The sequence below is a fragment of the Lygodium microphyllum genome, chromosome 24, assembly GCF_053477565.2.
Source record: "Lygodium microphyllum isolate KBCC chromosome 24, Lygodium_microphyllum_v1.1.10, whole genome shotgun sequence".
Classification (NCBI taxonomy): domain Eukaryota; kingdom Viridiplantae; phylum Streptophyta; class Polypodiopsida; order Schizaeales; family Lygodiaceae; genus Lygodium; species Lygodium microphyllum.
The window spans coordinates 1,532,375-1,559,038 of NC_141158.1; the positions used below are offsets into that span (position 1 = coordinate 1,532,375).

General features: G+C 43.9%; 1 protein-coding gene across 3 annotated transcripts in view; it reads left to right on the forward strand.

Annotated features, from left to right (window-relative positions):
* The window catches only part of LOC148014791 (vacuolar protein sorting-associated protein 26B-like), a 136,331-nt gene extending 120,551 nt beyond the window's left edge, over nt 1-15,780 (forward strand). Inside the window, exons 9-13 of one of the 3 annotated variants that reach the window (XR_015688484.1) lie at nt 13,566-13,610; nt 13,687-13,742; nt 14,254-14,429; nt 14,748-14,998; nt 15,118-15,779. Coding sequence is in view for 2 of the 3 variants with exons in the window: in XM_087666120.1 (XP_087522246.1) it covers nt 13,566-13,610; nt 13,687-13,742; nt 14,254-14,429; nt 14,748-14,917 (447 nt within the window). In the remaining variant the exon portion in view is untranslated. Of the gene's footprint in view, nt 1-13,565; nt 13,611-13,686; nt 13,743-14,253; nt 14,430-14,747 lie in introns of all 3 variants that reach the window. The other 2 variants (XM_087666120.1, XM_087666121.1) reach the window with 2 other exon arrangements.
* Nucleotides 15,781-26,664: the final 10,884 nt, after the last annotated feature.

The following is a 26,664-nucleotide window of genomic DNA, read 5'->3' on the forward strand; positions in this document are numbered from 1 at the left end:
TGCAGCAACAAAAGAAATAGTACCTGTGCCCGCAGAAGGGCATTTAGCATCATTTCCAACCGTCACAGTGATGGATTCTTGTAGAGGCTGCATAGAACTGTATAGACCTTTCTTGTTGGTCATGTGACGGGAGGCCCCACTATCCAACACCCAAGAGTCAGTGGTAGATTCTTCTTGCGTCGAGGAGCACACTTCCTCAATGGTCGCCATGAATAATTCCAACTCTGCTTCAGCCGTATTGACTGTCTCTTTCCCTTTACTTTTAAGGGTACCATTCTTTTCATCTGCCTTCTTGACACGACAATCTGCAATTGCATGTCATTTCTTCTTACAGTAGAAGCACTCTCCTTGAAACTTCTTCTTGCCGCCCTTCTTCTTTTTGTCACCATCATTTTTGGTGGAGGAAACACCTTTGCCTTTTGCATTGGCAGAGAATGCAGCATCTCCATTGTTGCTTCCTTCTCGGGCTTTCAGCCTCAACTCCTCCTCCATTAATAATGCACAAAACTCCTCAAAAGTCAAAGCTTGAGGTCTCACCTGAGTATTAAGGGCAGTTACTAGTCCATCAAACTTTTGTGGACAAATCCGAAGACACCTCCGAGCTAGCTCTTCACTAGTCTTTTGTATCCCAGTGCCAGCCATCTGGTCGCGCAGATTCTTAATTCGAGTGATGAATGCTTCAACCGTCTCTCCTTCAGCAAACTTCTCCGCTGCTAGTTGATTCTCCAAGTTTTGAATCCTTGTTTGGTTTCGTGTTTCATACTGACTCCTTAGTACATTCCAAGCATCTGACGCTTTGGTTGTATGTTGAATCAGAGTCAAAACACTGTCAGAACAGCTTGTAACTAAGGCACACAATGCATCTGCATTCCTTCGTTTCCAAGCTCGTAGAAGATCTGCATTCGGAGGAATCATCACACTAGGATTTGATGGGTCGGGGGTAGGCTGTGGTTCTGCGTCAGTCCCCAGCACAGTCTCCAGAAGCTCATAAGAATCAAGGATAGTTGTAATTTTGAACTTCCACAAGGTGTAGTTTGTACCATCTAACTTGCCTTCGCTGAAGGTTGGTGGACGAATCCTCAGTGTTTGAATAGCCGGTACAGCAGCACCACCTCCTGCACCGCTTCCTGATGTGCCAGAACTGCTTCCCGGAGTCGACATCGTTTCTCTTTGCTGTTGAAGCCTTTACCTCTTGCACGCTCTCCGATCTCTAGAGCCCCCTGGGCTCTGATACCATGTAAAATATTACACGGCGCAGCGAACAGAATCTGAGAAAGAGATAGAGAGTACACAACAGATAAGAGGAGAATCAGTAAATTCTTTAACTCCAAACAACTGATACAAAGATGGCTCTGTCCACCCGTGCGCTTCCACTGTGTGAAGCTTAGATAGCGATCTAGACAGAAGATAGGTGAAGAGCTTAAGGCTAGCTGGAACAACAACTCTGACTGGGTGAAAGATGAGTGTTAGATGGCTGGGAAGGGGTTTAGCTTTTATAGCCCGCGAAGGTCGTTAGGTCGGCCTGCTGACCGACCTACCATATGAGCCTCCACTAGTCGGCCAGGGAATATTCCAGGGAATATTCCCTTTACCATCGGGCCCCCGAACCCCACAATAGGGGCCCCTTTTAACTCCCTTACCACGCAACTCAATGCAATGTGCCTCGAGTTGCTACCAGCTTAACCACTCCGTCTAACCCAAAGATTAGACCCACAACAGTCACCTTTTTGCCATCCGGTCACATAGACCTCATCTGATATACAAGTCAGGACTCAACCAATGTCCGGGCTCACATTTGGCTTCTCCTCATAATGGGGGCCTTACAACTTTGAGCACCATGGATCATTGGTAGCACCTAATGAGAGTGGGGCATTGATCATATCTAACACCTGGCTCGATCATGAATATCGTGTCCTATATCCTGGCCTCATACAGAAGGTGACGGCCCTGGCTGACCGGCTACCAGCAGAAAGCACCCCAAGAGATACATCCAAGGCTGGGTGCTATGCGATGTAAGATGTGGCATACTCCTCTCCACACGAGTTGTGCCGCCTCACACGACCAAAGGCAGTGCTTTGGGTTTTCCATCGACTGCTGTGTGCAGCACTTACAAACTCCCTCCTTCTGCATCTGGGCAAGCCAGCTTCCCACCGCCAAGCCTCCATATGCCACCAGCCATAAAAAGTATGATACCCTCCTCGGCCTCCAGCTGTCCCATAGGCGGCACCAGAAGGTCCGTATGAACGGCTCCGTGATGTTGTGCTCCACCCAATGCTTGCTACGTGACGGCGCCCAATCCATGTTTTCCTACATTAGTACGTGTTTGCCAATCTTGGCGGTGTACTCCAGGAACCTCGGTGACTTCTTGGCGACCACAGTGGCCGGCCAAAGCCACTCTCTCGGATCCCACTCCAACTTCTCAAGTGGCCTTCCTTCCCAGATCCAGAGGCGCCACTCCTCGAGCTCCTGCCAAAACACCAAAGGGTCCAGCTGTCATGTCTTCCCCTGAAGGCCAACCACCTAGATCCTCTTCCATGAAAGGACAGATATCCCCTCATCCTGCTGCCCTCTGTTAAGAGCCAGACGCACCTCCTCTTGCACAGTGAAAAAGGTCCCAGGTGGAGCGCCATGCACTCTTCCTGCCACTTGTAGGGGGATGCCTATTGGTGAAAACCTAGCGGCCCATACCTCCCCAGGTTCTATCGGCTCTCGAGTTGGGGGGAGCAAGCCACTCTTGAGGTATCGTTGTGTCTATCTCCCTTCTCCTTAGCTCCACTCCTGGCTGGCAGCGTGATGCTTGCTTCAGCACCTCCTCGTCTGCTATCTTGTACACTTCCTGCCATGTCTTGATAGCACAAGCCGGGCCAGGCTCCCAACCAGCCCACTGGATGTGGGGGCGTTGGCCAATCTGTGCCCCTTCCTGGTCCTCGACCTGGGGTTTCCAAATCACCGGTTGACGGTCTATCTCCTCCTGGCAACCTGGGGGGCTCTGGATAAGCGCCTCACGGAGACCCTGCCACACACGGAGCAAGCTGCGTAGGAAGGGTGATCTGGGCCGACGTGAAGATCCGTCTCAAGGATGGCCTCCACTCACCGCTAAGCCTCGGTCTACAGTCCTGAAGACCCTCTTGCAATAGGACCTTCCAGGTCTGCCCTCCCGGAGTGAGGCCGCGGACAACTAGCTTGCCCAGGTGGGCCATACTCTGATACTCTGGGTCTATGATCCCAAGCCCTCCCTCTAACCGATGTCGTATAGTGGTCGCCCACGCCACCTTGGCCCTAGAATCCCTGGAGCCGTCTGACCGGACCAAAGGAAATTCCGCACTAGGCGGCAAAGCTGCATTACGCAGGAGGAGAAGAAGCACCAACACGAGGCGATGTGCCAGGCCATCGCTAGGAGGACCTAGTTAACTACCAGGGCTCGGCTGGCTAGTGAGAGGCAAGGCGTGCTCCAGTAGGTCAGCTTCCTCCGAATAGAATCGAGGACTAGAAGAAATTGTTGGGCGGGAGTGATCTTGAGTCCCACCTGGAACCCTAGGTACCGGACAGTCTGTCCTCTGCTCACCCATCTAAATCCCAAGTGGACATCCCACTTCATGCTAGAGTTCGGGTCTGTGAGGAAACCAACCGACTTTCGCCATTTGATTTTCGCTCCTGCTGCAAAACAGAACACCTCAAGAGCCAACCTTACTCTCTCCAGCATCAACTCGTCGTCCTCTATGTAGAGCGTTGTATCATCTGTATACTCTGAGTCTAACAACTCGGTCTCCTCTCTTATTGGAAGTCGGAGGCCACGTAAACCGCTCACATGTGACCTAAGGAAGTGAGACATCACTTCTGGAAAGAGAAGGAACAGGTACAGGGCTAGGGGGCAGCCTTGTTGGACCGATCTCTCCAGCCGAAACTCCTCCCCTCGCCTCCCTCCTATGAGAACCCTGCTGGTGGCCGATCTGTAAAGTGCGGAGACCCCAGAAATCCAAGCCTGGGGGAAACCCAACCTCACCATGGTGCCCTCTAGGAAATCCCAGTCCACCCTGTCATAGGCTTTCTCAAATTCCAAGAGTAGTACGGCCAGTCTCTGCCCACTGTACTGGGCCCACTCTATCGCCTCAAAGAAGGTGAATACATTGTCCAGGGTGCTCCTATCCTGGACAAAGCCTGTTTGTGTGTCATGGATGATGTCTAGAAGCAAGGGGCATAGTCGCCTACCAATCATCTTTGCCAGTGCCTTATAGGCCACTGACAGTAAGGTGATCGGTCTCCACTGGGAAAGCTCCAACCGGTCTCCCCTTTTGGGAATAAGACTGATAAGGCGTGCTGATAGACTCCCTGGCATTTGTCCTGAAGTGAAAATCTCTTGAAAGGCCAATAGTAGGGGGTCTTTCACCACTTCCGAGAAGATAGTGAAGAAAGCCTTAGAGAGGCCATCCTCTCCCGGGCATTTCTGCCTGTCCTGTGTATGGAAAGCCTCCTCTAGTTCCTTCTTTGTGAAGGGGGCAACGTCCCATCTCCTCTGTGACGAGGGATGGGATGTTATCCCAAACCTGTTGTCTACATCGTTGTCCTCTAGGTGAGGCTGTCTCTTGCTGGAAGAGGCGACTATAGTAGTCGGTGGCAATCTCCATCACCCCGTCTGGGCTAGAACGGGTTCTCCCATACTGATCTCGAAGGCTGCGTATCTGCTCTCCTGAGGTGTGAGGTTAGTGCAGCTGAAAAAACTCCCTGCACATCGTGTCTCCCTTCCGCGCCCAGAAAGCTGCTGAGGTGCGGAAAGAGAACTCAGAGCGCCTGTCCTCTAGGCCAGCAATGGTTGCTCGTGCACGCACCTCCTGTGCGTGGAGAGTGGGTTCCCCTGGTGCCACCTATAATAATCTCTGCGTGGTTGCAAGGTCCCGCCGGAGTGCTCTCTCCTCCTCCTAGCTCTAGTGCCTGGCGTGTATGGCTACCTCTTGGTAGATTTTGCTCGACTCAGCTAGGGCCTCTGCAACCTCCTCTGCGATCTGGCCCCTCCTGCCCCACTCCCTGGTCCAAACCTGCTCTATCTGTCTCGTCATCTCCTCCCTCCTGTAGATGGAGTTGGGGATCCGACGAGATTGTATATCTAGGGAAGATGGTGGGGGATCTAGTGTCAGGAGAACCCGGCAATGATCGGACAACGTGGTGCCCACCAACTGCCCAATCTGGCCTCCCCGAGAGCCTCCCCACTCTCCCACATAAAACATGTCCAACCGCTCCAGCAGGACTCCACCTAGCCGCCTGAGGCATCGCGTGCTCCTACTGCCAGTAGAAACACTTTCCATGCCTCCTGCTCCTCCCCGGCCATGCCCTGGTAGTTTCTCCCTCTGCCCTACTAGTCCTCCAAAGCCTCTAGGTTGTTGAAGTCTCCTCCAACAATCCAGGAGTCCACGTCTGGGAGTCCTTCCGCGATCTCCACCCAGAACCTGCTGCGTGCCCTAACCTCCATAGGGGCATAGATATTAAGGACTCCAAGGCACGAGTCCCCAATATCCAGTCTGAGCCATAGCACCCTCCGTGCCACTATCGTCCCTTGGTCTCGAACACAAGCGGTAAGACTCGGACCAATAGAGGTGCACACGCCTCCACTCCTACCGTGGACACTTATGGCGTGCTCCCAGTAAGTGTGCGAGTTGCTTGGGAGTACCTTCCCTACCCGCTAGCCTTGGGTGAGGGTGAGCTTGTGCTCCTGTAGAAGTAAGATGTCGATTCGTCCAGTAAGGGCAAGCTGCAGCTCCTGTCAAACAATTAATTTCCTGGAACCACGTGCCCCATTGTAGTGGAGGCTATTCACATTCGAGGATGCAAGGTGTAAGCTCATAGGGAAACCTGTGACCGCCCGAACAGGCATCTGTTCGGTGTGGAGCCTGCTAATGTGACGAGGAGGAGCTATGAGACATGCAGGTGCGCTTTGCCACCGGTCTAGACGGCGAGCTCCATTCCCCCATGGTGGGACCATAGGGGTGATAGAAGTTCTAGGTGGTACTATCAATGCATTTATCAGCCATGCGTTGAGACTTTGTGCACTGGTAGAAACGGGCCGCTTGTGCCAGGGACCACTCGATCACATCCCTCGGAGCCCTTCACTGTGGAGGGGCTCGAAAGATAATGCTCAGGTGAGGAATCTCGGCACCAGCCCACTAGTTAATGTCCATCATGCACCCAGGCTACTGCTATGCAAACACTGCTAGTCCTTCTTCTCCCATCCATTGGGAGGTGTGGTCTGCCACCTGACTCTTTAACTCTTCCTCTATATGTGTCGTCGTCCACTTCCCTGAGTGAGAGAACTGAAGAAAAAAAGCGTAGTTTGGTCCATCCGGTGGTGCTAGAAGATGGACCTTGCCCCTCGACTTACGAACCACGAAGATTCCCACCACTAGAGGTAGTGGGAACTCTCCGCGCTCCGCAACTCTCAAATAGGACCATGGGCCATTGCGGAAGAACTCTTGTGGCAACATGTGTGCCTGTCTCGGGAACGTGTGATGGGCAGCAGGGGTGGATGAGTTGGTGGCTGTTATGGGAGGGGGAGGACTGTTGGTGCGAAGAGGATGTAGGCGTGTGTGGCTCATCACCTCCTGTGGGAGGAGAAGGGGTGGGTCTGGGGGGGATCGCTTGAACCAGGTGCGGATCAGGGGGGATGCTCAGTACGGGAGGTGGTGGGGGGGAGGATGATCGAGGGATGGTGGAATGGACATAAGTACATGGCGGGTGTGGGGGGGGGGGCGCTGGTGGTCTTGGAAGTCGGGGGCTGTGGGCGAGGGTCAGTGGGGGGGGGGGGGGCATGGGACATGGAGGGCGGTGGGTGTGGGGGCTGTGGGGACTCAGGAGAGGTAGTCTGTGGCGCGGGTGGTGGATGTGGGGGGCTCCGGTCCTGCCGGGTGGGGGGGGCAAGGGGGGGGATTCTGTGGAGTGCTCTGTCGAGGGGGTGTCACACACTCTTCTACTCCATGCTGCCGAGGTTGGGTCTGAGACGCTGGCGCCCCTCCACAACCAAACCCCCCCCCCCCCCCTCCCGCCCGGCCGTCTCCCTCTCTGTCGTCTCTGGACCCTTGTAAAGCCATCAACGTCCACCTACGGGCCTGTCGGCAGAGCCATATGGCTCCGAAACGCGTGCAACCTGCTACATGATACCCAAAGTTGTGGCAGTGCAGGCACTGCCTAGCTGCCCCGTCACAATGACCTGCTGCCTAAAGGAGTGCCCGCCCGTCTCGATCTCTAGACACTTTGGGATATTCTTGATCTCTTTCATTGCCACTTGTACCTTTGGGACTCGTGCCGCTGTCATTGCATCTGCGAAGGACACGGAAAGGATAGTGCCGAAGAGCCGATCAAAGTCTTCCACCAATTGGCGATACTCTATCGCCAGGCCGGGGAAAAGAAGGGTGACCGGGTGTTGGAGAAACCTGTTGTGGAGTGCAAACGCCTCCATAGTAAAGCCGCTGTATCAAGGGACCATGTATATGACCTCCTTTGTGGACACGTATGGTGAATTGGCGAGTAACTCGCGAGCTGCGTACGCCGAACTGAGCCGGACCATGAACATCCCTTGGCCCATTAGGACCGCCTTCACGATCTGCGTTGTGCCGATGCACAGCGTGGAGTGAAGCTAGTCTCAAAGCTGGGCCCTGGATGGGGAATATCCTACTACCTGACCATAAATCGCTGTTTCCTTTAGCTCCAGCTCCTTAGCTCGGACAGCTAAGAGCTGCTCCTCAGAGAGGACGACGCGTAAGGTGTTTGATTGGGGGGCACTCGCTGAGTGCGCCGGCGTCGTCTGACCAAAGGTTTCCATTGCGCGTCCCTTCTGCGAGGACTACCAATCATGTCGCGGTGCTACATGAGGGGGGGAAGTTGTTGCAGATCGAGGGAGCAACTTAGAGGGTGGGGGATCAATGGCGACGGGGGAGACCGCTTTTGTTTTGACACATTGCGGATGGATTCAGGGTTGCGGACCGAGGTAGCGTGCTGAGGGGGAGGGGGAACAGCGGGCTATCAGGGTGGGGGGGATAGTCTCTTCCAAGGCGGCCAGGCGTGGGGGGGGGCTCTGTCTCGCCTGGGCGAATAGGCCCGGGGGGGAGGGGGAGGGGGAGGGGGGAGTGGCCAAGCGGAGGGAAAGAATCCAGGCGGGTGGGAAAAACGGGAGGAAGCAGTCAGATGGGCGGACAGACCGGGGGGGGGGGGGGGTTTGACAGAGATAGTCCACACTCGGGTGGGGGCACCCTGCAGTAGGCGACGGGCGGGTTGGCGGCAGCCAGGAACAGGTGGGGCAGGCACTGCAAGGTAGGAGCAGGCGATGGGCGGGCTGGCGACGGCTAGGCGTAGGTGGGCGGGCGAAGGGGAGCAGGTGATGGCGACGGGCAGGAGTAGGCGGGCGGGTAGGATCAGGCGGGGCAGACAGGAGGGGACAGGCCGCGGGCTAGCGGACGGGAGGGAGTAGGCGATCGTTGGCTGATGGGAGGGGGCAGGCGGGTTGGCTTAAGGGATCAGGCGAGCGGGGGGGGCGGGATAGCAAATACGGCGCGACGGGCAGAGCTTTTCAGATCATTGGCGAGTGAAGTTGCTGCCCTATCTATGCAGAATACATAACAGGATAGAGAATTCTTCATGGGGTAAATCCCAAATCTTATAACCAAAACTCATAAAAACTCAGAACTAACCACATAGAGATATAGAAACACTAACTTCAATACTACAAATGAGAGAATAAGAAGTAGAACACAGAGAATATGCTGCAAATAAGATAAAGACACAGTAGGTGATGGCACCAACTGTCAGATCCTCCTTATATAATCATATGAATCCATCATACATCAAGTATAGACATCACAGATGATCAGATCCACGAAAATGACACACAAAAATCCCTCTTCATGTCACGTTTTTTAACTGCCTCAAAACTACACTTCATGAGGCACTAAACTTCATAAGACAAATAAAGACTGCCTCACACATAAGACTAACATAACTAAGGTCCAACCATGCTAAGGGTATAATACATGATCCATAAAGTGTGAGACCATGACCATGGCTAACACCTAGCATAGCCCGGTGGATGGCTAGCACAACCATGACACGAACCCTTGCATAAATCATAAAGTCAAAATGCCTTATCCAAAACCTGACATATCTAATGAGAAAAATTATGCCTTATCCATAGCCTTGCACCATGAAGTAAGCCACAAAGAAAAACCATAAGTAGAGCCTCTCTAGTAAGATACTTATAGCCTTCTGAATGGTTGCATAATCCCCCCAAGAGATAATCAAAACAAAACATAAAGGCATCATATAGAGGCATACATATCAAGTATGAAATAAGTATGATGGACAAACAAAAGAAATAGATCTGACAGTGGTACATCAAAGTAACTCATGAGCTAGGAGGCTCATGATCATCATGGCAGTCTGTAATTGACTGCTCTTGGTCATGCTGCTCATGTGATCCAAGAGGTAAAACATCCATACCATGAATCTTATTTGCTGTAAGCTCTCTGATTTGCACCTGGTTATGAATATCATGCAATGCATCATTAATATCAGCCTTGATAACATCAACATTAGAAGACCGATTTTCAGCATGATGAATCTGCTTAACACTCTGCAAAGCAGTAACCATTGTCACAAGTCTATGATACTCAACGTACATCTCATCAATTTTCTCCTTAAGATCATTCTTTTCATGAATAAATGCTTCCATATTTTTAGACACAAATGACCGCTGTAAAACTGCATATGGCTGAGATATAACCTGTGATATCCTATTAGCAATACCCACCCACTGGTCATGCATCAAAGTAGTCAATGTAGCTCTCATTGAAGCCAAATTTTGCTACATAAAAACAGACCCATCTAGATCAACCTCCATGTCATTCAAGAGTTGCTTTTCAACCTTTAGAAGAGGTTGCAAAGGAGCATCCAAAAGTACTCTATCAACCTTAATCTTAGCATTTTCCTTAGCCAACAAATCAAGTTCACCATTGAATTTATCCTACATGTTAGATGTCCATTCTTTGAAAGCAACTGAAGACAATTTACATTTAGCCAACATATCAACATAGTCATCAATCTGCCGCCGTAAAGCACCCACCTCATTAACATGCAATTCCCTCATCTTTTCCATTTCAATATGCATTTGTTCCCTTTTAGTCTTTATGTAAGCCAATTTCTCTTGCAAAGATTGCACTACATCCAACTTCAGTGCACCACTAGCATGCATTTCAGTCATAAATTGATGTAAACTTGTCATAAAAGAACAAGCTTCCTCAAGATTTTGAGGGATATAAACATTTGAAACCACTTTCGTGTCATTAGACAAACTAATACCCTGCTGCAACAAATCACTATGTTTAGGCATAGGCATATTCTCCATCTTGATCTTGGAGAATCTTACATTTTTCTTTACCCCTGTAATTACTACATCTTCATGAACATTTGCATTTTTTACATCATCATTCAAACGCTGCACACAACAGCCTCTGGAAACTCCAAAGCATTGCCTTTGGTTGTGTGAGGTGTTGCAGCTTGTGTGGAGAGGAGCATGCTGCATCCTCTGCCGTATAGCACCCAGCCTTGGATGTATCTCATGGGGAGCTTTTTGCTAGCAGGCAGTTAGCTAGGGCTGTCACCTTCTGTATGAGGCTGGGATGCAGGACACGATATTCATTATTGAGGCAGGATCGTGCGCAGCGGTCGGTTTGGAGGCTCTACCCATTCGCTAGGTACTGGAGCCCACAGCAAACCACTTTGAGGTATGGGAGATAATAGGGAGTCTTACTGGATGGCATATTTGGAAGGTGCGGTATCAAGAGGTTTTTGGCGGAGAGAGACTTTCAGTACAGACAACTGTAGCAGAGCTTTGGACCTCCATCATCCACTCCCTCCGCGGCGTGGACTAGGTACAGGGTGAGTCTCGAGCTCGTCAGGAGCTCCGATGTCATTTCATGTGCACTTGGAGCGGCCAGGACCTATTTTTTGTGATGCAATCAGGCAGCCCCAGATGGCGATACATCCCCCCTCCATGGCTTCTTGCCCTCATCCCCCCTAGACCACCTTGAGAGGCTTGTACACTTGATATATCTGTGACTCTGCATTAGCTCCAGCTAGTCTATTGAGCATGAGCACTTCCTTGTATTCAGGGTTTTTTCTGAAGTAATATAATTAGCCACACTTTATTTGCAAAAAAAAAGAATTACAACAATTAGCAAATGCACATATTACCTTAATAAGCTTGGACATTGGACACCTTGTTGTCCCCAAAATTGGCACCTCTTTTGGTATTTCTTTAACTTGATTGCTAATGGAATGAGTACAAGCTGAGATTTACAATCTCCTTTGCTGTTCCAAAAGCCGCTTTGCTGTAGCAACAATCGGCAATCAATTCAAGCCAATTGCCCCTTGATTTTTTACCCAGGACTTGCACGAATAGAATCTCCAATTGGCTAAGTGCTCCCCCAAATTACAATGAATGGATTGGCGCTTGAATTCCCTGACAATTACACAAATTTGAGATGCTGAATTCAGTATACAATGCTTTCACCAATTGACACGGGTCCCAAGGTGACTGTCAAACACCAATTTTTGCACAAATTTAGGGTTTACAACAGAGATCTCTCTGTTGTCCACCAAATTTGGTTGAGATCTGCTCAAAATGGTTGAGAAATGTTGAGATCTCCTGAGAATGGATTGGAGAAGGTGAGAGAAAGCCACCCTCCTTCTGCATTTGGGCTAACCAACTTCCCACCGCCAGGCCTCCATGTACCACCAGCCATAAGAAATACGATACCCTCCTCGGCCTCTAGCTATCCCATAGGTGGTGCCAAAAGGTCCGTTAGAAAGCCTCCGTGATGCTGTGCTCCGCCCAGTACCTGCTACGCGATGACACCCAATCCATGTCCTCCTGCATGAGTACGTGTCTGCGAATCCTGGCTTTGTACTCCAGGAACCTTAGTGGCTTCTTGGCAACTGCAATGGCCGGCTATAGCCACTCTTCCGAATCCAACTCCAAAGGCGCCATTCCCTAAGCTCCTCCCAAAAGACATAGGGATCCAGTCGCCATGTCTTCCCCTGAAGGCCAACCACCCGAATCCTCCTTCATGAAAGTATAGCTATCTCCTCATCGTGCTGCTCTCTATCAAGGGCCAAACACCCCCCCTCGTGCACGGTGAAATGATTGTTGTAATTAAGTGCTTAATCAGGGAATTACTACCCTTTCCAAGAAGAAAGGCTAGTGTCATGGTTCCATTGTTGGGACACCACTCAATCCCTTGATTTAATGGGCCCAAAGCACTTGGTTGCAAGCCAAAGCTTTATGCTAGTGCTGATTTTTGTTTTCAGCTAAGAAATTACAGCGAAATGTCTTTATACAGTGAGATGCAATCAAGTAGTAATGATGCATCTCAATATGAATATTCACATAGGAATGAAGGAAATGCAATGCTTGATCTTGGACAAGGCTTAAACCATGGACAACAAGCTGAAAATGTTGTTATTGGGCAAGATGCAAGGCCTTTAGGGCATAAGGAGGTTGATCACCGGCAAAGTAAAGAGGAATTTGATGACCAGTTTAAGAATCAGATGAGGACAGTAGCAAATCTCTTCACTGAATTGGCAAAGGATCCTCAATTTACCTGATTTTTGAATGCTCTGAAGAAGGACAACAAGGGCAAAAAGAAGAAGACATCTTCTACACCTTCGAGACAGCAAGGTGCACAGAAGGTAATGCTAAAGCCTTCATTTGAAGCTTCCAAAGATGCTAATGAAGCAAAACAGTTGGTACCTATGGGACAAGAAGTGGAAATGCAAGGCCATCATGGAAGTGCCAATCCAATGGATTTTGGACAGTCGGGGGTATGCATGCTATGAAGGTGCAGCCAGGATACTTTGGTGGAAACACGATTTTTCATGCTATGGTTGGACAGGGACCGCATAGGGAATGTATGGCACAAATCCCTATGGTATGCAACAGCGAACACATGGTGTGCAAGGCCCAATGTATTCTGGTATGGTTGGAAATATGCAAAACCCTATGTATGGCAGCATTGGCTTGATGCTTGGGACACAAAATAGCATGTTTGGTAATGCATCTGCAGCCCTGAATGCTTATGGGGCTCTTGAGAAATGTGTTACAAAGAGAGAGAGAGAGATTTTTGGGCAGCCCAAATACCCCACTCCAGCACAGCCACATATGAAGCTCGTGTATCACTTTCTTCGATGCATAACTGGACCATTCGGAATGCTTTTCTTTTTGATTCTGCCTATAATGTTCAGCGGCATATTGCTAGGCTTAAGGGCCTCTTGTATTGGCAGCTAGATCTTCTCCAGCATTCTGACATGCTCTCTAGGGAGGACTTACGTCCCTGGCATATGGCAATTTCCTCCGCGTCTTTGCCATGACTTTGTAACTCGTAGTACTGGAACCTCTTCACATGATGGCTTAGTGTCATCATGTATCTTGTAATCAAGTAATCTTGTATTTTTTTCGTAATTAATACAATTACCTTTTACGGAAAAAAAAAGAGAGATTTTCTTCTGGAGCTGACATGCAGACTGGACAGGTACATAATGTTTCACCTCCTCCAGAAATAAACAACAGCATCAAGGTAAAGCTGTTACTGGTGAATTTATTGTTTCTTGGCAAAAACAGTTATGTTCTTGACAAATGTCTTTCCATTACAGATGGAGGTTGGCATTGAAGATTGTCTACACATTGAGTTTGAATACAACAAAAGCAAGTAGGTGGCACACTGCCATGGTTTTGGGAAATTCAGGATCTTGTAGTCTTCCAATTCAGATGTTAAAGATTATTAAGTGGATAACTTAAAGTTTTATGAGACTGAATCAATACTTTTTCATCCACACGAGATGCCTACTGGTCTTTAAAATCCTTCTGAGGATAACTCTAAGTTTTATGGATGCTGATTTAATACCTCTTTTAACCACATGAAGTGCCATCTGATCTTTAAGTTACGTGTAGGTATCATCTGAGGATAACTTCAAGTTTTATGAGGCTGAATCAATACTTTTTCACCCACATGAAATGCCTTCTGATCTTTAAAATCCTTCTGAGGATAACTCTAAGTTTTATGGATGCTGATTTAATACCTCTTTTAACCACATGAAGTGCCATCTGATCTTTAAGTTACGTGTAGGTATCATCTGAGGATAACTTCAAGTTTTATGGAGGCTGATTTAATAGCTCTTTCATCCACATGAAATGCCATCTGATCTTTAAGTTGCGTATAGGTATCATCTGAATGATGTGGTGATTGGCAAGATATATTTCTTGCTTGTCCGCATCAAAATCAAGCACATGGAACTTGAAATTAGACGTCGTGAATCGACTGGATCAGGCCCAAACTTGTATCTGGAGACAGAGACACTGGCAAAATTTGAGCTGATGGATGGTGCACCAGTACGTGGTGAGTTTAAAATTCATCTCCTGTATATCTACCTAAATAGAGGGGATAAAACAACCTGCTGTTCTTTTAATATGTTTGCTTGAGTTTACTGAAAGAAAAGAGCAGGGAAAGGGAAGCTGTCTTTCCTCTATTAACTAGTTACAAAGATGATACAGAATGATGCCCATGAGTATTTATATAAAAGGCTTTGCAGTGCTTGGCAGAATGAAGCAATGTGTGGTTGTTGTGAACTTTGAGCTGTTTAGCAAAATTTTCTCCAAGTTTCTCTTTCACATTTGGCTTCATAAGCTTATGATTTCATCTGTCTGAAATGAACAGGTGAGTCAATACCTATTCGGTTGTTCTTAACCCCATATGATCTAACACCGACATATCGAAATGTAAACAACAAGTTCAGTGTGAAATACTACTTGAATTTGGTTTTGGTGGATGAAGAAGACAGACGCTATTTCAAACAGCAGGAGATCACAATGTACAGAAAGGATTGAGATACTCTTCTTATCTATACATTTCATAATCTGGCGGTTTTCCAAATGGGAATTTTTGTGTAGAGCTATTCCTTCCTCTGAGTATGTAGCCATTGCCTGAATTAATAAGTAATGCACGCAAACGCACGCAAGGGCTCTCTCTCTCTCTGGCATATGCTGACAAATGGTCTCTGACACCTGATGAATGGTCTCATGAACAGATTGATGTGAATGGTTTGACACCTAGCTGTCTCACGAATCATGACTCTTTCAAATGGTGTGACATGGTTTGCTGACGTGAATGGTCTGATGTGGGACTGCTAAAAGACGCTGGTCTGATCGTGAGCTCTGGATGCCTGCATGTGACATGGGATACCTGCACTACACAAGACCTGTTACTGCTGGCGCTTGTAAACACAGTAAATGCAGAAATATAAATAACCTAGGATGCCAAGCTTCTGACTGCTGAAAACCTGGATCACACCTGTGAATGCAGTGGTATACACTCATAGAGTAGAACCTGCTGCTTCAGTGAATGCATTGTATAAACTTAGTGTAAATCTGATGTGACAAGGAATGCAGTAGTCGCACCTGAAACTCTGAATACAACGGTTATGCACTGGATACTGTGATGAGGGTAATGCAGTCATGTGGTTTGATGTAATCCTTTGCTTTGGGGATGTAGAAAAGAAAAAGGTTTTCCTCTCTATCGGATAGTTTTCAAATATAAGAAGAATTATTTGAATGAGGCAACTTACCCTAGCACAAATAGTGTATCGCAAAGAACACATGCCCAAAGTATTGGAGGCTCACAAAGAGGGAAAATGGATTGTATACAAGGATGGGTCATTATTACTAACAAATGGTCCACATGAGATACTAAGGGTGTACATATAGAAGTATAATAAAGTTCTATGCTTAAATGGTGATTAAAAGCATATACATAGAAATACACCATTGTAAAGATAGTAGATTATCATATGTGTAGAGATATATGTGGGAGGGTTCATTTCGTCCAATAGCTAGAAAATTGATAAGCACTAGGGGTTTTGGAAGTGTAACCATGTTATACTAAGAAGATCAAGGGCTAGTGCAAGTAATGAAGAGATCACGATACACAATACTTATGGATTAGAATATATATAGGGAGAGTATGAGATATATTCATGCTTACCACACACTTGACATTAGCAACATGAGATGAATTGCCTTTTGATATACTTTATGAGGTCATTATGAGATATGTGAGCATTGGAGGACATATTGTTAGTGGGAAATTCAAATGCACACATTTGCAAATGTAGGCCAAGTGACTTATATATGCATGATAATGCAATGCTTAAAGAGGTTGACATAGATGAAGTAGATCTATGCATGAGAGTCGAGAACAAAGAAGCGAGCACCTATGTGACACATTTGTTGCCCTATGAACTGCACACAGACTAATCATCTTTAATGGACTACCATTATGGCTAAGGTCACGCACTCCAATGTTGAAATCGCAAAGGGGTAAGTAGTATGAACTACTTACATAGGCTTACCAGCATTGATACCAAATATCTAAAACTTTAAAGTATCTAAGAGACAAATTGGTATAGCAACAGATCATGTGTTTTTGAGATTTGTGATCACTTGTGGACATATGAGGCATGAAACACCATATCTCTAAACATCCCAAACACTATTTTATAGAGATGCCTCACTCATCTATAGTGGCTCTTTACATGCTAAGAGGTATCAAAGCTTGAGCTAATATAACATCTTGGTTTGGTAACTATAGTGTAGAGACCATATGAAATCTAGAAAGGGTTTTTAAATTTAGAGGATATGGAGATTAGTGCACGAGAAGAAAGAGTTACAATAAGAGGTGCTAGAGGTAAAGCTAAAGTATCAGGACGTGCAAGAGCAATTGGAACATGTTAAAGTAATCAAGAGAGAGGTTGAAGAATTTGTGGCAAAGATTACGATGAATTAGAATGAGGAGGATTCGACGCTGCAATTATCCTTAAGGTATTGGATGAGATATAGAAGATGACTTCAAGATATGCAGACTTGCAAGATTCAGGAAGAGGGATTGTAAGAGCATGCTTATTTGAGAAAGCAGCCTTCCTCTTTCTTCACCTCTTAATTAAAACCTAGACTTGCTTTTGAAAACTGTGATCCGCTTTCTCACTAGCTTGATCCTCCTTGCATAAAAACTTCTGATGTCACATAAGATTTTTTCATGATCATACCACTAACTTATTCTCGTAAATCCCTAGCTTCTCAAACCCCTTACTTCCAACTCACAAGCAAGCCCTTACCAATCCCATAGGATACAAAACAAAGACCAAAGTCTTTTTTTTTTAAAATTACGGTTTCTTCCTAAGGTTGATTTCAACTCCCTACTTCACTCTAAATCAAAACTTTAAAAACAAAAATCCATCTAATCTCTCCTATTCCATCCATTCTACCCTATCTCACACTCATTTCAAGCTCCAATCCTAATTCCTTTCGGAGTACATGCTTCTATTTCATTTCAAAGTCTTGTTTCTTCTTTTATGCATGATAGAGAGAATGTATGCCATCATGGGCAATTTCATTGTGTCTCGGAAATAGAACCAAAATATCAAAGCTTTTACAAGATGGATTACTAGACTTGATGGAATACTTATTGTTTTAAGCACTTCATCCCATTCGGCAATGGATATCTCTCACATAGTGGATACATCTCTTGAACTCATTGATCCAACCATTCTTCTCTCTAACCACATGAAAGCAATACCAAAAAAATCAACAAGGGTGTAGTGAACTCATTGCCTTATCTTCTCCTTGATCCCATAGAAATGAAAGCTCATTGGTGGCTCCACAATCCTCCTCTACTCTATAGCTCATGTTTTGATTTGTAAGCACTCAATCCACGAGAGGAAACATGAAGAAGAAGAGAAGCAACCCAACCTTTTCTCCAATCCACCTTTCACCCAAGAAGAAGGGGAAGAAGAAAAGAGTGCATCCAAGGAAGAAGATTCGTCTCTCAAGTCCCTCACTCTCTTCCTCGCTTTTACACTCTCACTCTCCCTCACTTTCAAGATGAAATATAAGAAGGTATAGTAGAAGAAAGAAGGAGAAGCATGCTCTAAAGTTTTCATACCACAAAAATGAGATTATCCATTCACTTTTGCCTTTTATATATGGAATTCAATTAGGATTTAAATTATTTGGATGCCTGTCTCTCCTATTCAGGCTTGGTTTGGGCTTTATAGGTTTATGCATTTACATTTAGAGTGCACTGATTGTTGCGGAAGTGAATGAAAGCTAGTGATTGTATCCTTGCCAAGCTATGGGTTTTTCTTCATGGCAAAATTTATTATAACTTGCATGGGCATTGTGCCAAGATTTGAAAATAATATTAGAAATAATTAGTATATGTAACTAAAATGATTAATTTTCAAAACAATTGTGACAACTTACGCCTTCCATCCATTTGCTATTACATCTGTTTTGTGATTACATTGGTTTTATTGTTAGCAAGTACTCATAGATAAGAATGAAAATTGAATGCAACATACCCTAAGCCCATTTCCAGTATTACTTTTTAAAAAAAAGCTTACCTCTTAGCTATGGAGGGTCTCTTGAGGTGCCCTCTCTTAGATGGTATAGTAGCATCAAGGTGGACAACCTCTCAATGGTAGCAACTAGTGCATCTTTGAGAAGAGTATCATGTAGATATCATCATTGACCTTCTCACATTCAAGCCCTACCTAGGCACTAGTCTCCATAGCACTATGAAAAACCCATCTCTAGTGATGGACGACATAGTGCTATCTATAAAGTGCACCATAGATAAATTGTAATCAGTTAAGTATTACAGTACGAATATGTTCATATAATGGGATGGGATTTAGAAAAGTTTGTTTTTAGTTGTAGTTTTGTAGTTATTAATGGAGGTAGAAACAAATTACTAGGAAGACAAAAACTTTCAAGATTTTGAGCTTAACATGGAGCCATCAAGTTATGCAAATTGAATGGAAAACCAACCATATTACTATAGAAATCCAAAAGGTGTGAGTGTGCACAATGGAAGAGAATCATGAACACAAAGAGGGAAGAGAAGAGAGAGATATAGCAAGAAAAGAGAAGAATGGAGTGATAGATCTACACTAACTTTGAATGTTGATATAATGGTGGAATGATCATTCCCTCCTTGCATACAACCCAAGTCATCGGTGAGGACATAACATCAAGAGGATGACCATGGCAACACTAGTGGGGTGAAAGAAGACTGAAGACAGCGTGTGCTAAATCTACAAATAGAATGTGATATGCTACAAGTGGGAGTGCAAGAAAAATATAGCTAGCCTAGGCCAAAATTGATCGACATGTCTTTGTGGTAAAAATAGTGTTGTAGTTGGTTGCTTGACCAATAGTCAAACATCACAAAAAATGTTTGACTACTCTAGCTATACAAAAATAGGACTACCTCTTTTCATAGCCACTATGGTATTTAGCACATTGTTTAGAATAGAACTACCCTTCATGAAGCTGCATTGATGGATTTATACTTTGAATGATGGGGATCTATCGGCCATGGCTTTTGCAAAGACTTTGTAAATAACACTCGTGAATGCAATTCGCCTCCAATGGGAGATTTTCAAACATTATTTTTGTTTTGGAATTAGACTAATTATACTCTTGGTCCAAGAGGGGAAAGATGACCTAGGCTATAGTAATAATTGATGAGGTTGCCTACCTAAAGGCCAAAATACTAGAGATATAAAATGCATCCCATAGTCGTACCATTGGCTCCATTGATCTTTTCCTACCAAGATTATTGAGTGCCAAGAGTAGCTCCTCCTAGTCAAAAGGTTTAACTAGACTTAAATTATCTCTCTCAATGATAACTCTATCCACCTACTTCAAGAATGAGTCAAATGCCCCTAATCAAGATCTCCTTTTATCTTTATAGAGTTCCTCAAAATGTGACTTGCACTACCTTATGATTTCACTCTGACCAATATGCATTTCCCATCCTCTTATAAAGAGGAGATAGAATTTCTCTAGTTCTTTGATATGTCTTCTATGCCTAACGAGTTGGGCCAAATTTAATAGGGCCACCTCATCACCCATTAGTTGATTATTGGTCACTTTACTTGCTAACCCCTCAAAGATTTTGTTGTCCCAATTGAGGTTATTCCTTTACGCATTCCATAGTTATGCCATTTGAAGGGATGCATAATGTTGGATCATGGAATTGAAGTTTTCCCATGGATCTAAAATATTAGCAAAAATGTCTTGTTCCAATTTTGTGACCACTCCCTTTATTGTATATGTGAAATCCAACTGCTACTAGTGTTTTCCAAGATGACTAAATAAGTTGTACATGAGGGGGAAACCTAATTGTAAGAAATCTTTCATATTCAGTAGCTCTAGTTTACTGCATGTTGAGTGCCAAAATTCTAGTTCATCCCCGGACATCAAGAAAGAAGAAGAGGATGTATCTCCCAAATCTACTACATCATTAAAGTATCCCTCAAGAAATCCAATGCTCTATGGAGTATTGCCCAACTCATCCCATGAAGCTCTTATTCTTTTACTATTGTTGTGCTCATAAATATTAATAAGAGTGATTCTAGAATCTTCCCAATCCATGGAGATAGATAGGATCCTTCCTTCTATACCATTGAAGATGTAGATTAGATTATGATTGGATTCCATAGTGGTGAACCAACTAGGCTCACCATCTTTTTCTGCTCAAAATAAGCAAACATCCTCCCAATGCATTTGTTTAGAGCTACCCCATTTGTGTACCTTATGCTCTTGGACTAGAATTGCATCCAAGTCCCATTTTCAAAAAAGGATCCTCTTAATACTATCATTGAGGCCTTTTGCATTTATTATTGTATATTTAGCTTTGTCATGCACTCATATGTTGAGTACAGATGGCATCTTGGCTTTACTCCTTCTCAGGACCTTTTTTCTTATTTTCCATGGAAAGAAACTTCTCTATCCATATATTTGAGGCCATGCTTCTTGCTACCATGTCATTGTTAGTCTTTGTTGTGAAGTAATCTTGGCTACTAGGTCCCTCATCCTCCTGTATAATTGGATGTCTACACTTTAGCATCCATCCTTGGGAATGCCTTGTCAAGATGCTCAAGTGAGACTCAATTGAGATGCATGAAAGAGCTCGCTATGTTCCTATTCTAGAAAGAGATGGCAACTTTATTCCAAAATTTTCTTACCATGTAAAACTTATTATAAGGGTTACCCACCAAGGTGCTTTCATTGATTTTGCTGAGCAAACCTTTGCCCTTCTCACCACAAAACTAGTGTTTATCCATCTTCCTTATCTTCATGGACATCAACATGTTTTTCCTACTTCTCACATTCCTTAAGATAAGACTTGACCACCTCTACTTAGGAACTCCTTGTTTGACTTTTCTTAGCTTCAACATCCTCTTTATCTTAGTGCCCCATTGTCCATAACTAAATCTGCACCCCTTTTTTGGTGGATATCTTGATTCAAGTCTATTATCCATCAGTTAATGTATGTATTCAGCTTTCTTTCCACTATTGGCATGACTGATTTTTAGCATGTCGCCATCCTTTGTAGTCTACATTTTGTTTGCTATCAATTTGTACAACCTACTACATCATTACAACTACTAAATTTTGCTATAACAAGAGTTGCCTACATTACCTTGATTGTTTTTAGTCTATTGCATATTCCTTCATGTTGTCCAATATTATCTAGTAGCATTGATCCATGCTTTTCATATCTACATTTGTTGCACCTGTGTACTTTTAGAGTTGGTTTGCTACATTCTCTCTACAACTATCCTAGGGACATGGGTCTAGATAAATACTTGTAAAAACAATTATATGACAAAGCACCGATTGATAAAGAACACTACTAGGGTTAGGGTAATTCAGAGAGAATAAACAAAGAAGTTAAATGAATGAATGACAAATAGATATAATACTCAATGTAGTGAGCATAATATACAAAGATGAATATTGACCCTCAAAATCTTGTGTCTCAAGAACTGAGTCACAAAATATAAGCTAAAGAGTGTCTTGCACTCTAAGAGATCATGAAACACAACAAGATGTTGACATAGTAAGCTAGCGATGGATGAAAAACACAACAAAATGCACGGTGTTTGCTGATGTGGCACTAACCGTTTTGCATTTCTTTTTCAACCTATTTTCATGGACCAAGTATGGGGGATGTTATTTTTTCACCAATATTTTTGACAGATCACATTCTATTTGTAGATTTAGCTACATTTATCCCCTACTCCCACTTGGGACAAATCACATTCTATTTGTAGATTTAGCACACTCTATCTTTAGACAACTTTTGCCATTGAAGTTTTTTGAGAGCGGATTTTAAAGGCTATTTTTGAAGCAAAAAAGAGACCGAGAGGCCGACAACGACCAAATTTTCATGCAAAATAAAATGGTTGTGGATCGATGAGCTGGAGTTTTCCTAGATGGAGTTTGATGCCAGGAAGCCAACTCAAGTCTCAGTTTGTCAATCAGAGTTTGTTTGATCCCCCATTTTATCCTCGCAAGGTTGCGAAGCCAGTCGTCTAGATGGATCTCAATTCCAAGCATGTTTGGCCCCTCAAAAGCAAAAAATCCACTTTCCTCGCATCATGAAAACTCCAAAGTGAACTAGTTTGTTTGCAAACCAAATATTAAAGCTTAAAACAAGCTTAAGAGGAAAAAGACACAACTTTTCAAATTGTGCGGGGAGGGGAGCACTGCTATTTTCGGTGCCCCCAAATCCCTCATTTTGTGTGATTTTTCAGCCTGCACTGATCAAGGAACTCTCCTGGCAGCATGCTCCACCATTTTTTTTCTCTTCATCACCACTGGAATCATCTGATTTGATGCATTGAACAAAGAGATCTTTTTTTAGTCTCTCTCTCTCTCTCTCTCCTCTCTTCTCTTGTGGACTGTTCTTTTTATGGATCAATGTAAAAGAAAGGGGGATGGGCTGAGATGGATGTTTTTGGTCAAACAATGAAGCACGAGTGGAGAGACATGTGAATCGGAGTTGGAACGATCATCAACGGCCGTTGAAGAGCATCAGGGGGCCTCCAACGTCGAAAAATGCATGTCATAATGGGTGGTTTTATGAGAAAAATATAGATTTTACCATTTTATGATGAATTCTTGTTTGAAATGGTTAGTAATGCTTGGTTGATTTCCAATTCTCTATTTGATCAGTCATGTTGAAAGAATCATAGAAAATCAGTCGTATAATAATTGTATGCAAAACACACAAAACCCGAGACTAGGCTGTTTTAGGAAAAATATGCAATTTTTGGGTTTTTGGTGTTTTTTATCCATTCACATGGAATGAAATAAAATAAGAAAATCATTTTATATGAGAGTAATCAATATACACCTAAAAATCAGTAATTATCTGTAATTATCCATAAATAAATAGAGAAAAATAAAGAAAAATGAGAAAATTTAGGTTTTTTGCATCATAAAAATAAGAAAAAATAAGATTAATATGTGTGATTTTATACTGGAGCTGAAGCATAAGGTTTAGCCTCAGTTCATTCCCATTTCTTTGTTAGAGTGTGTTTTTACCACTTTCAATAAAGGAAAATACATTTTAAAAATGCCCTATACCTATCAACGCAAGCATAATCTTAAACGTAGGGAATAGAGGGGTTGTTGAGTAGTTAAAGTGCATTAAATGCTGATGTTTGATGTCACATTTCATATAGAGTTTGCGGTTGTTTGAAATCAAAGGGAGTAGTAGCACGAGAAAACTTGGTGCTAGCCCTAAGCAATGAAGCACTCGCGTAGAAAAGAAAATCACGAAAAGAATTGTCTTCGCACTTTCACATTGCTGATTTTCAATGAATATTTTCTTGAACACAATGATCATATTCACTTTTTCATTGATGTACCTCATGGTATCAAATCTTGGATGCATAGGACATGTTTGTATGAGCGATGACCCGATGCTGTGAGAGTGTGAGGTATCTCGAGCCGTAGGGCTAGATATTTGATTCTTTGGAAGTTATTTGGTAAGGTTTATATATCATCTCTTGGATCATTTTATCAAAAGAGTGGACTTTGTTTTGAAAGTGTTTTATGTTCATGGTGCATCTTGGGGCCAATCCCCGAGATGTAGGAGAGTCTAAGTGGAGCTGCGGTGATTAACCGAGGGGTGCTCCTCCCTGTGTGTGTGTTATGTGGTGTATAACACCATCATGTTTAGGGACTCCTTTCAAGGAGTGGGGAATAAATCATTTGTTGGACTATGAAAAGAATACAAACGCAAAGTCTTAAACGTTCCTTGCTACTACGAGGCCGTGTGGGGTGGTTTTAGGTGAGTAGAGAGGCCCGACTAGTGCCTTAGAGCCAATGTCGGTCCCATTTCAGGTCTCGACACTGTCATAGTCATCAGCCTAATCTAATGTTCTCACTAATACCTTGGGTTGCATGCATCAACCTAATCTAATGTTCTCACTAATATCTTGGGTTACATGCATGGACTTATCAGTTTGTTGTTGTATGCAATGAGCATCTATTCTATGTGTAGCTATCCAATCTTGTTTGGTAGCACTGATCCATTCTTTTCATATCTACATTTGTTGCTATAGTACACTTTTGGAGATGCCTAGTATACAAAGATAAATATCAACCCTCAAACTCTCGTGTCTCAAGAACTGAGGTAGAAGGTATAAGTTAGAGAGCATGTCGCATTTTCATGGATCCCAAAATGTAGCATATAGTCTCTAGAGATATCTACCAACAGCATACGCAACTTTGAGAGGCTAGATTAGTGTCAAATAGGGTATATGGGAGAATAAATATCAAACATTGGTTGGATGCTAACGTGGTAGCACCGTGGTAGGCTAGTGATAACTAAAGACAACAAAATGTAGCTTGTCTGCTAATCTGGTAGTAATGTTGATACAATGAATTAGCAAACATAGGTCTAGAGATGACATTAGCAATTGGCAAGAGTAGTAGAATACTAAAGAAAGGGTGGAAAAATATGTATAGTAATACATGCATTTGTGTAGGTGATGATAACCAAAGCTATCATAACCTAAGGTGGTTTTTTTTTTTGCAAACTCGAGAATATCTCCACAAGGAGAAGGTGGGATAATGGATGAAATCTACATAAGAGGATGAAGAATTGAAAGAAAAGGGATGAACTAGTGTGTCTACTCATAGGTGAGTGGATCCTCCCTAATTATGGTTTGGCTTATGGGATATAGACACTCTCTAGGACTACAATTTTTCAAAATGAAAGTAGGTAATTACTACGTTTGGAGGATGTTTTATAGAGCTAATAAGTTTAGAATGCATTTTTAAACTCAACATAAGTTGCTCAGTACCTAGCAACTCTATCCTTGCTAGCTTTTCTTTCTCCATTGAGAGAGTTTACGAGGATAATTAGAAATCCAAAATATCATGAGGGCACCTAGTAAGGCTAATGATGGAAGGCTCTAGTCATTGAAAAAGAAATGCAAGCTGGAAATATAACTCAACTAGTGTGAACACACCTAAACTTGACTAGAAAAGAAATGCATGCTCTAGAAAGAGTTGCCATCTCTATCAAAACACATGATAAATTCAGTGTTAGAGCTCCTAATGTCCCCATTGCTGACTTAGACTAAGGCTCATAGGTAGAAGATGATTGTGCATGACACATATGATTGCTAACACCCCATCTTAGATTCTAGCTATGGCAAGCCAAAGAACATAGAATGGATCCAAGGGTAGAAGAAGAAGTGATAAAGCTAAAGAATTCCATCAATGAAGAAGCTCCTCTCACAATCTTGGAAATCCCCCTTTGAAACACAAGGAACTATGGAATTCATAGTTGCATTTCCAATATCATCCCCCTTTGAAAGGGATGGGAAATATGAGGGAACCACAAAAAAAAAAGAGATGGTAGGGGATGGGATAGAACTTGTGGGATAGAGGATGTACAAACATGAATGCGTATGGCTATGGAGAACTATCTTGGAGAATTCTATACAATGAAAGGGGAATGGTGCATGTAGAGCCATGTTTCCTACCAATCTATTGCTAAAATGGCTCCTGAAGAAGAATCCTCAACAAAGATGACTTGCTTGGTGAAGACAACCTAGGTAGTACTGAGTCTAGTAAGGTTATGAATAGAGAGAAGTGGAAAGCTAAAGTCCATTCAACACAGCTAAGACTTCTGAAATGGAGCTTGATGAATGGTCAGAATCCAAATAATAATAGCAAAGTGCTAGTACCACTAATAGCAAATGTCACCAATAGTGACACACAAATATCCTATAACAAATCTCTTCAAGGAGTCATATGACTTGAAGTACCATTGCCAATAAGCGAAGGCCTCTCTCTAGCAGATGAAGAAGACTCCTTCATCTCATGGATGTGAAGAAACATGGACTCATGTGTAACAATAGCTGGTGTAGAAGTAGAGGAGGGCTTAGATGTTTTAGCTCCATCCTTTGCTCTTGAATGAAGGCGAGGATACTCCTTCCAACACTTCTCCTTGAGATGAGTTTCCTTCCTACAGTGTGGGAATTTAGGCTTCTTTTAATCTATGTCAAGCCGGAGGAAGACTCCAAAGGTTTAACCTGCTTCTTGTTCTTGTTCTTGGTCTTCCCATCCTTCTTGGTTGGTTTTTGTAATCCACGAAGGACTGATCATTTTGATTCATTGAATTAGAAAAATGTTGTGAGAGTGCAGAAACACAAGCATGGAGAGAGAAGGATTCTCTTTGTATTCAGCTTCCATTCAGAGTTCAG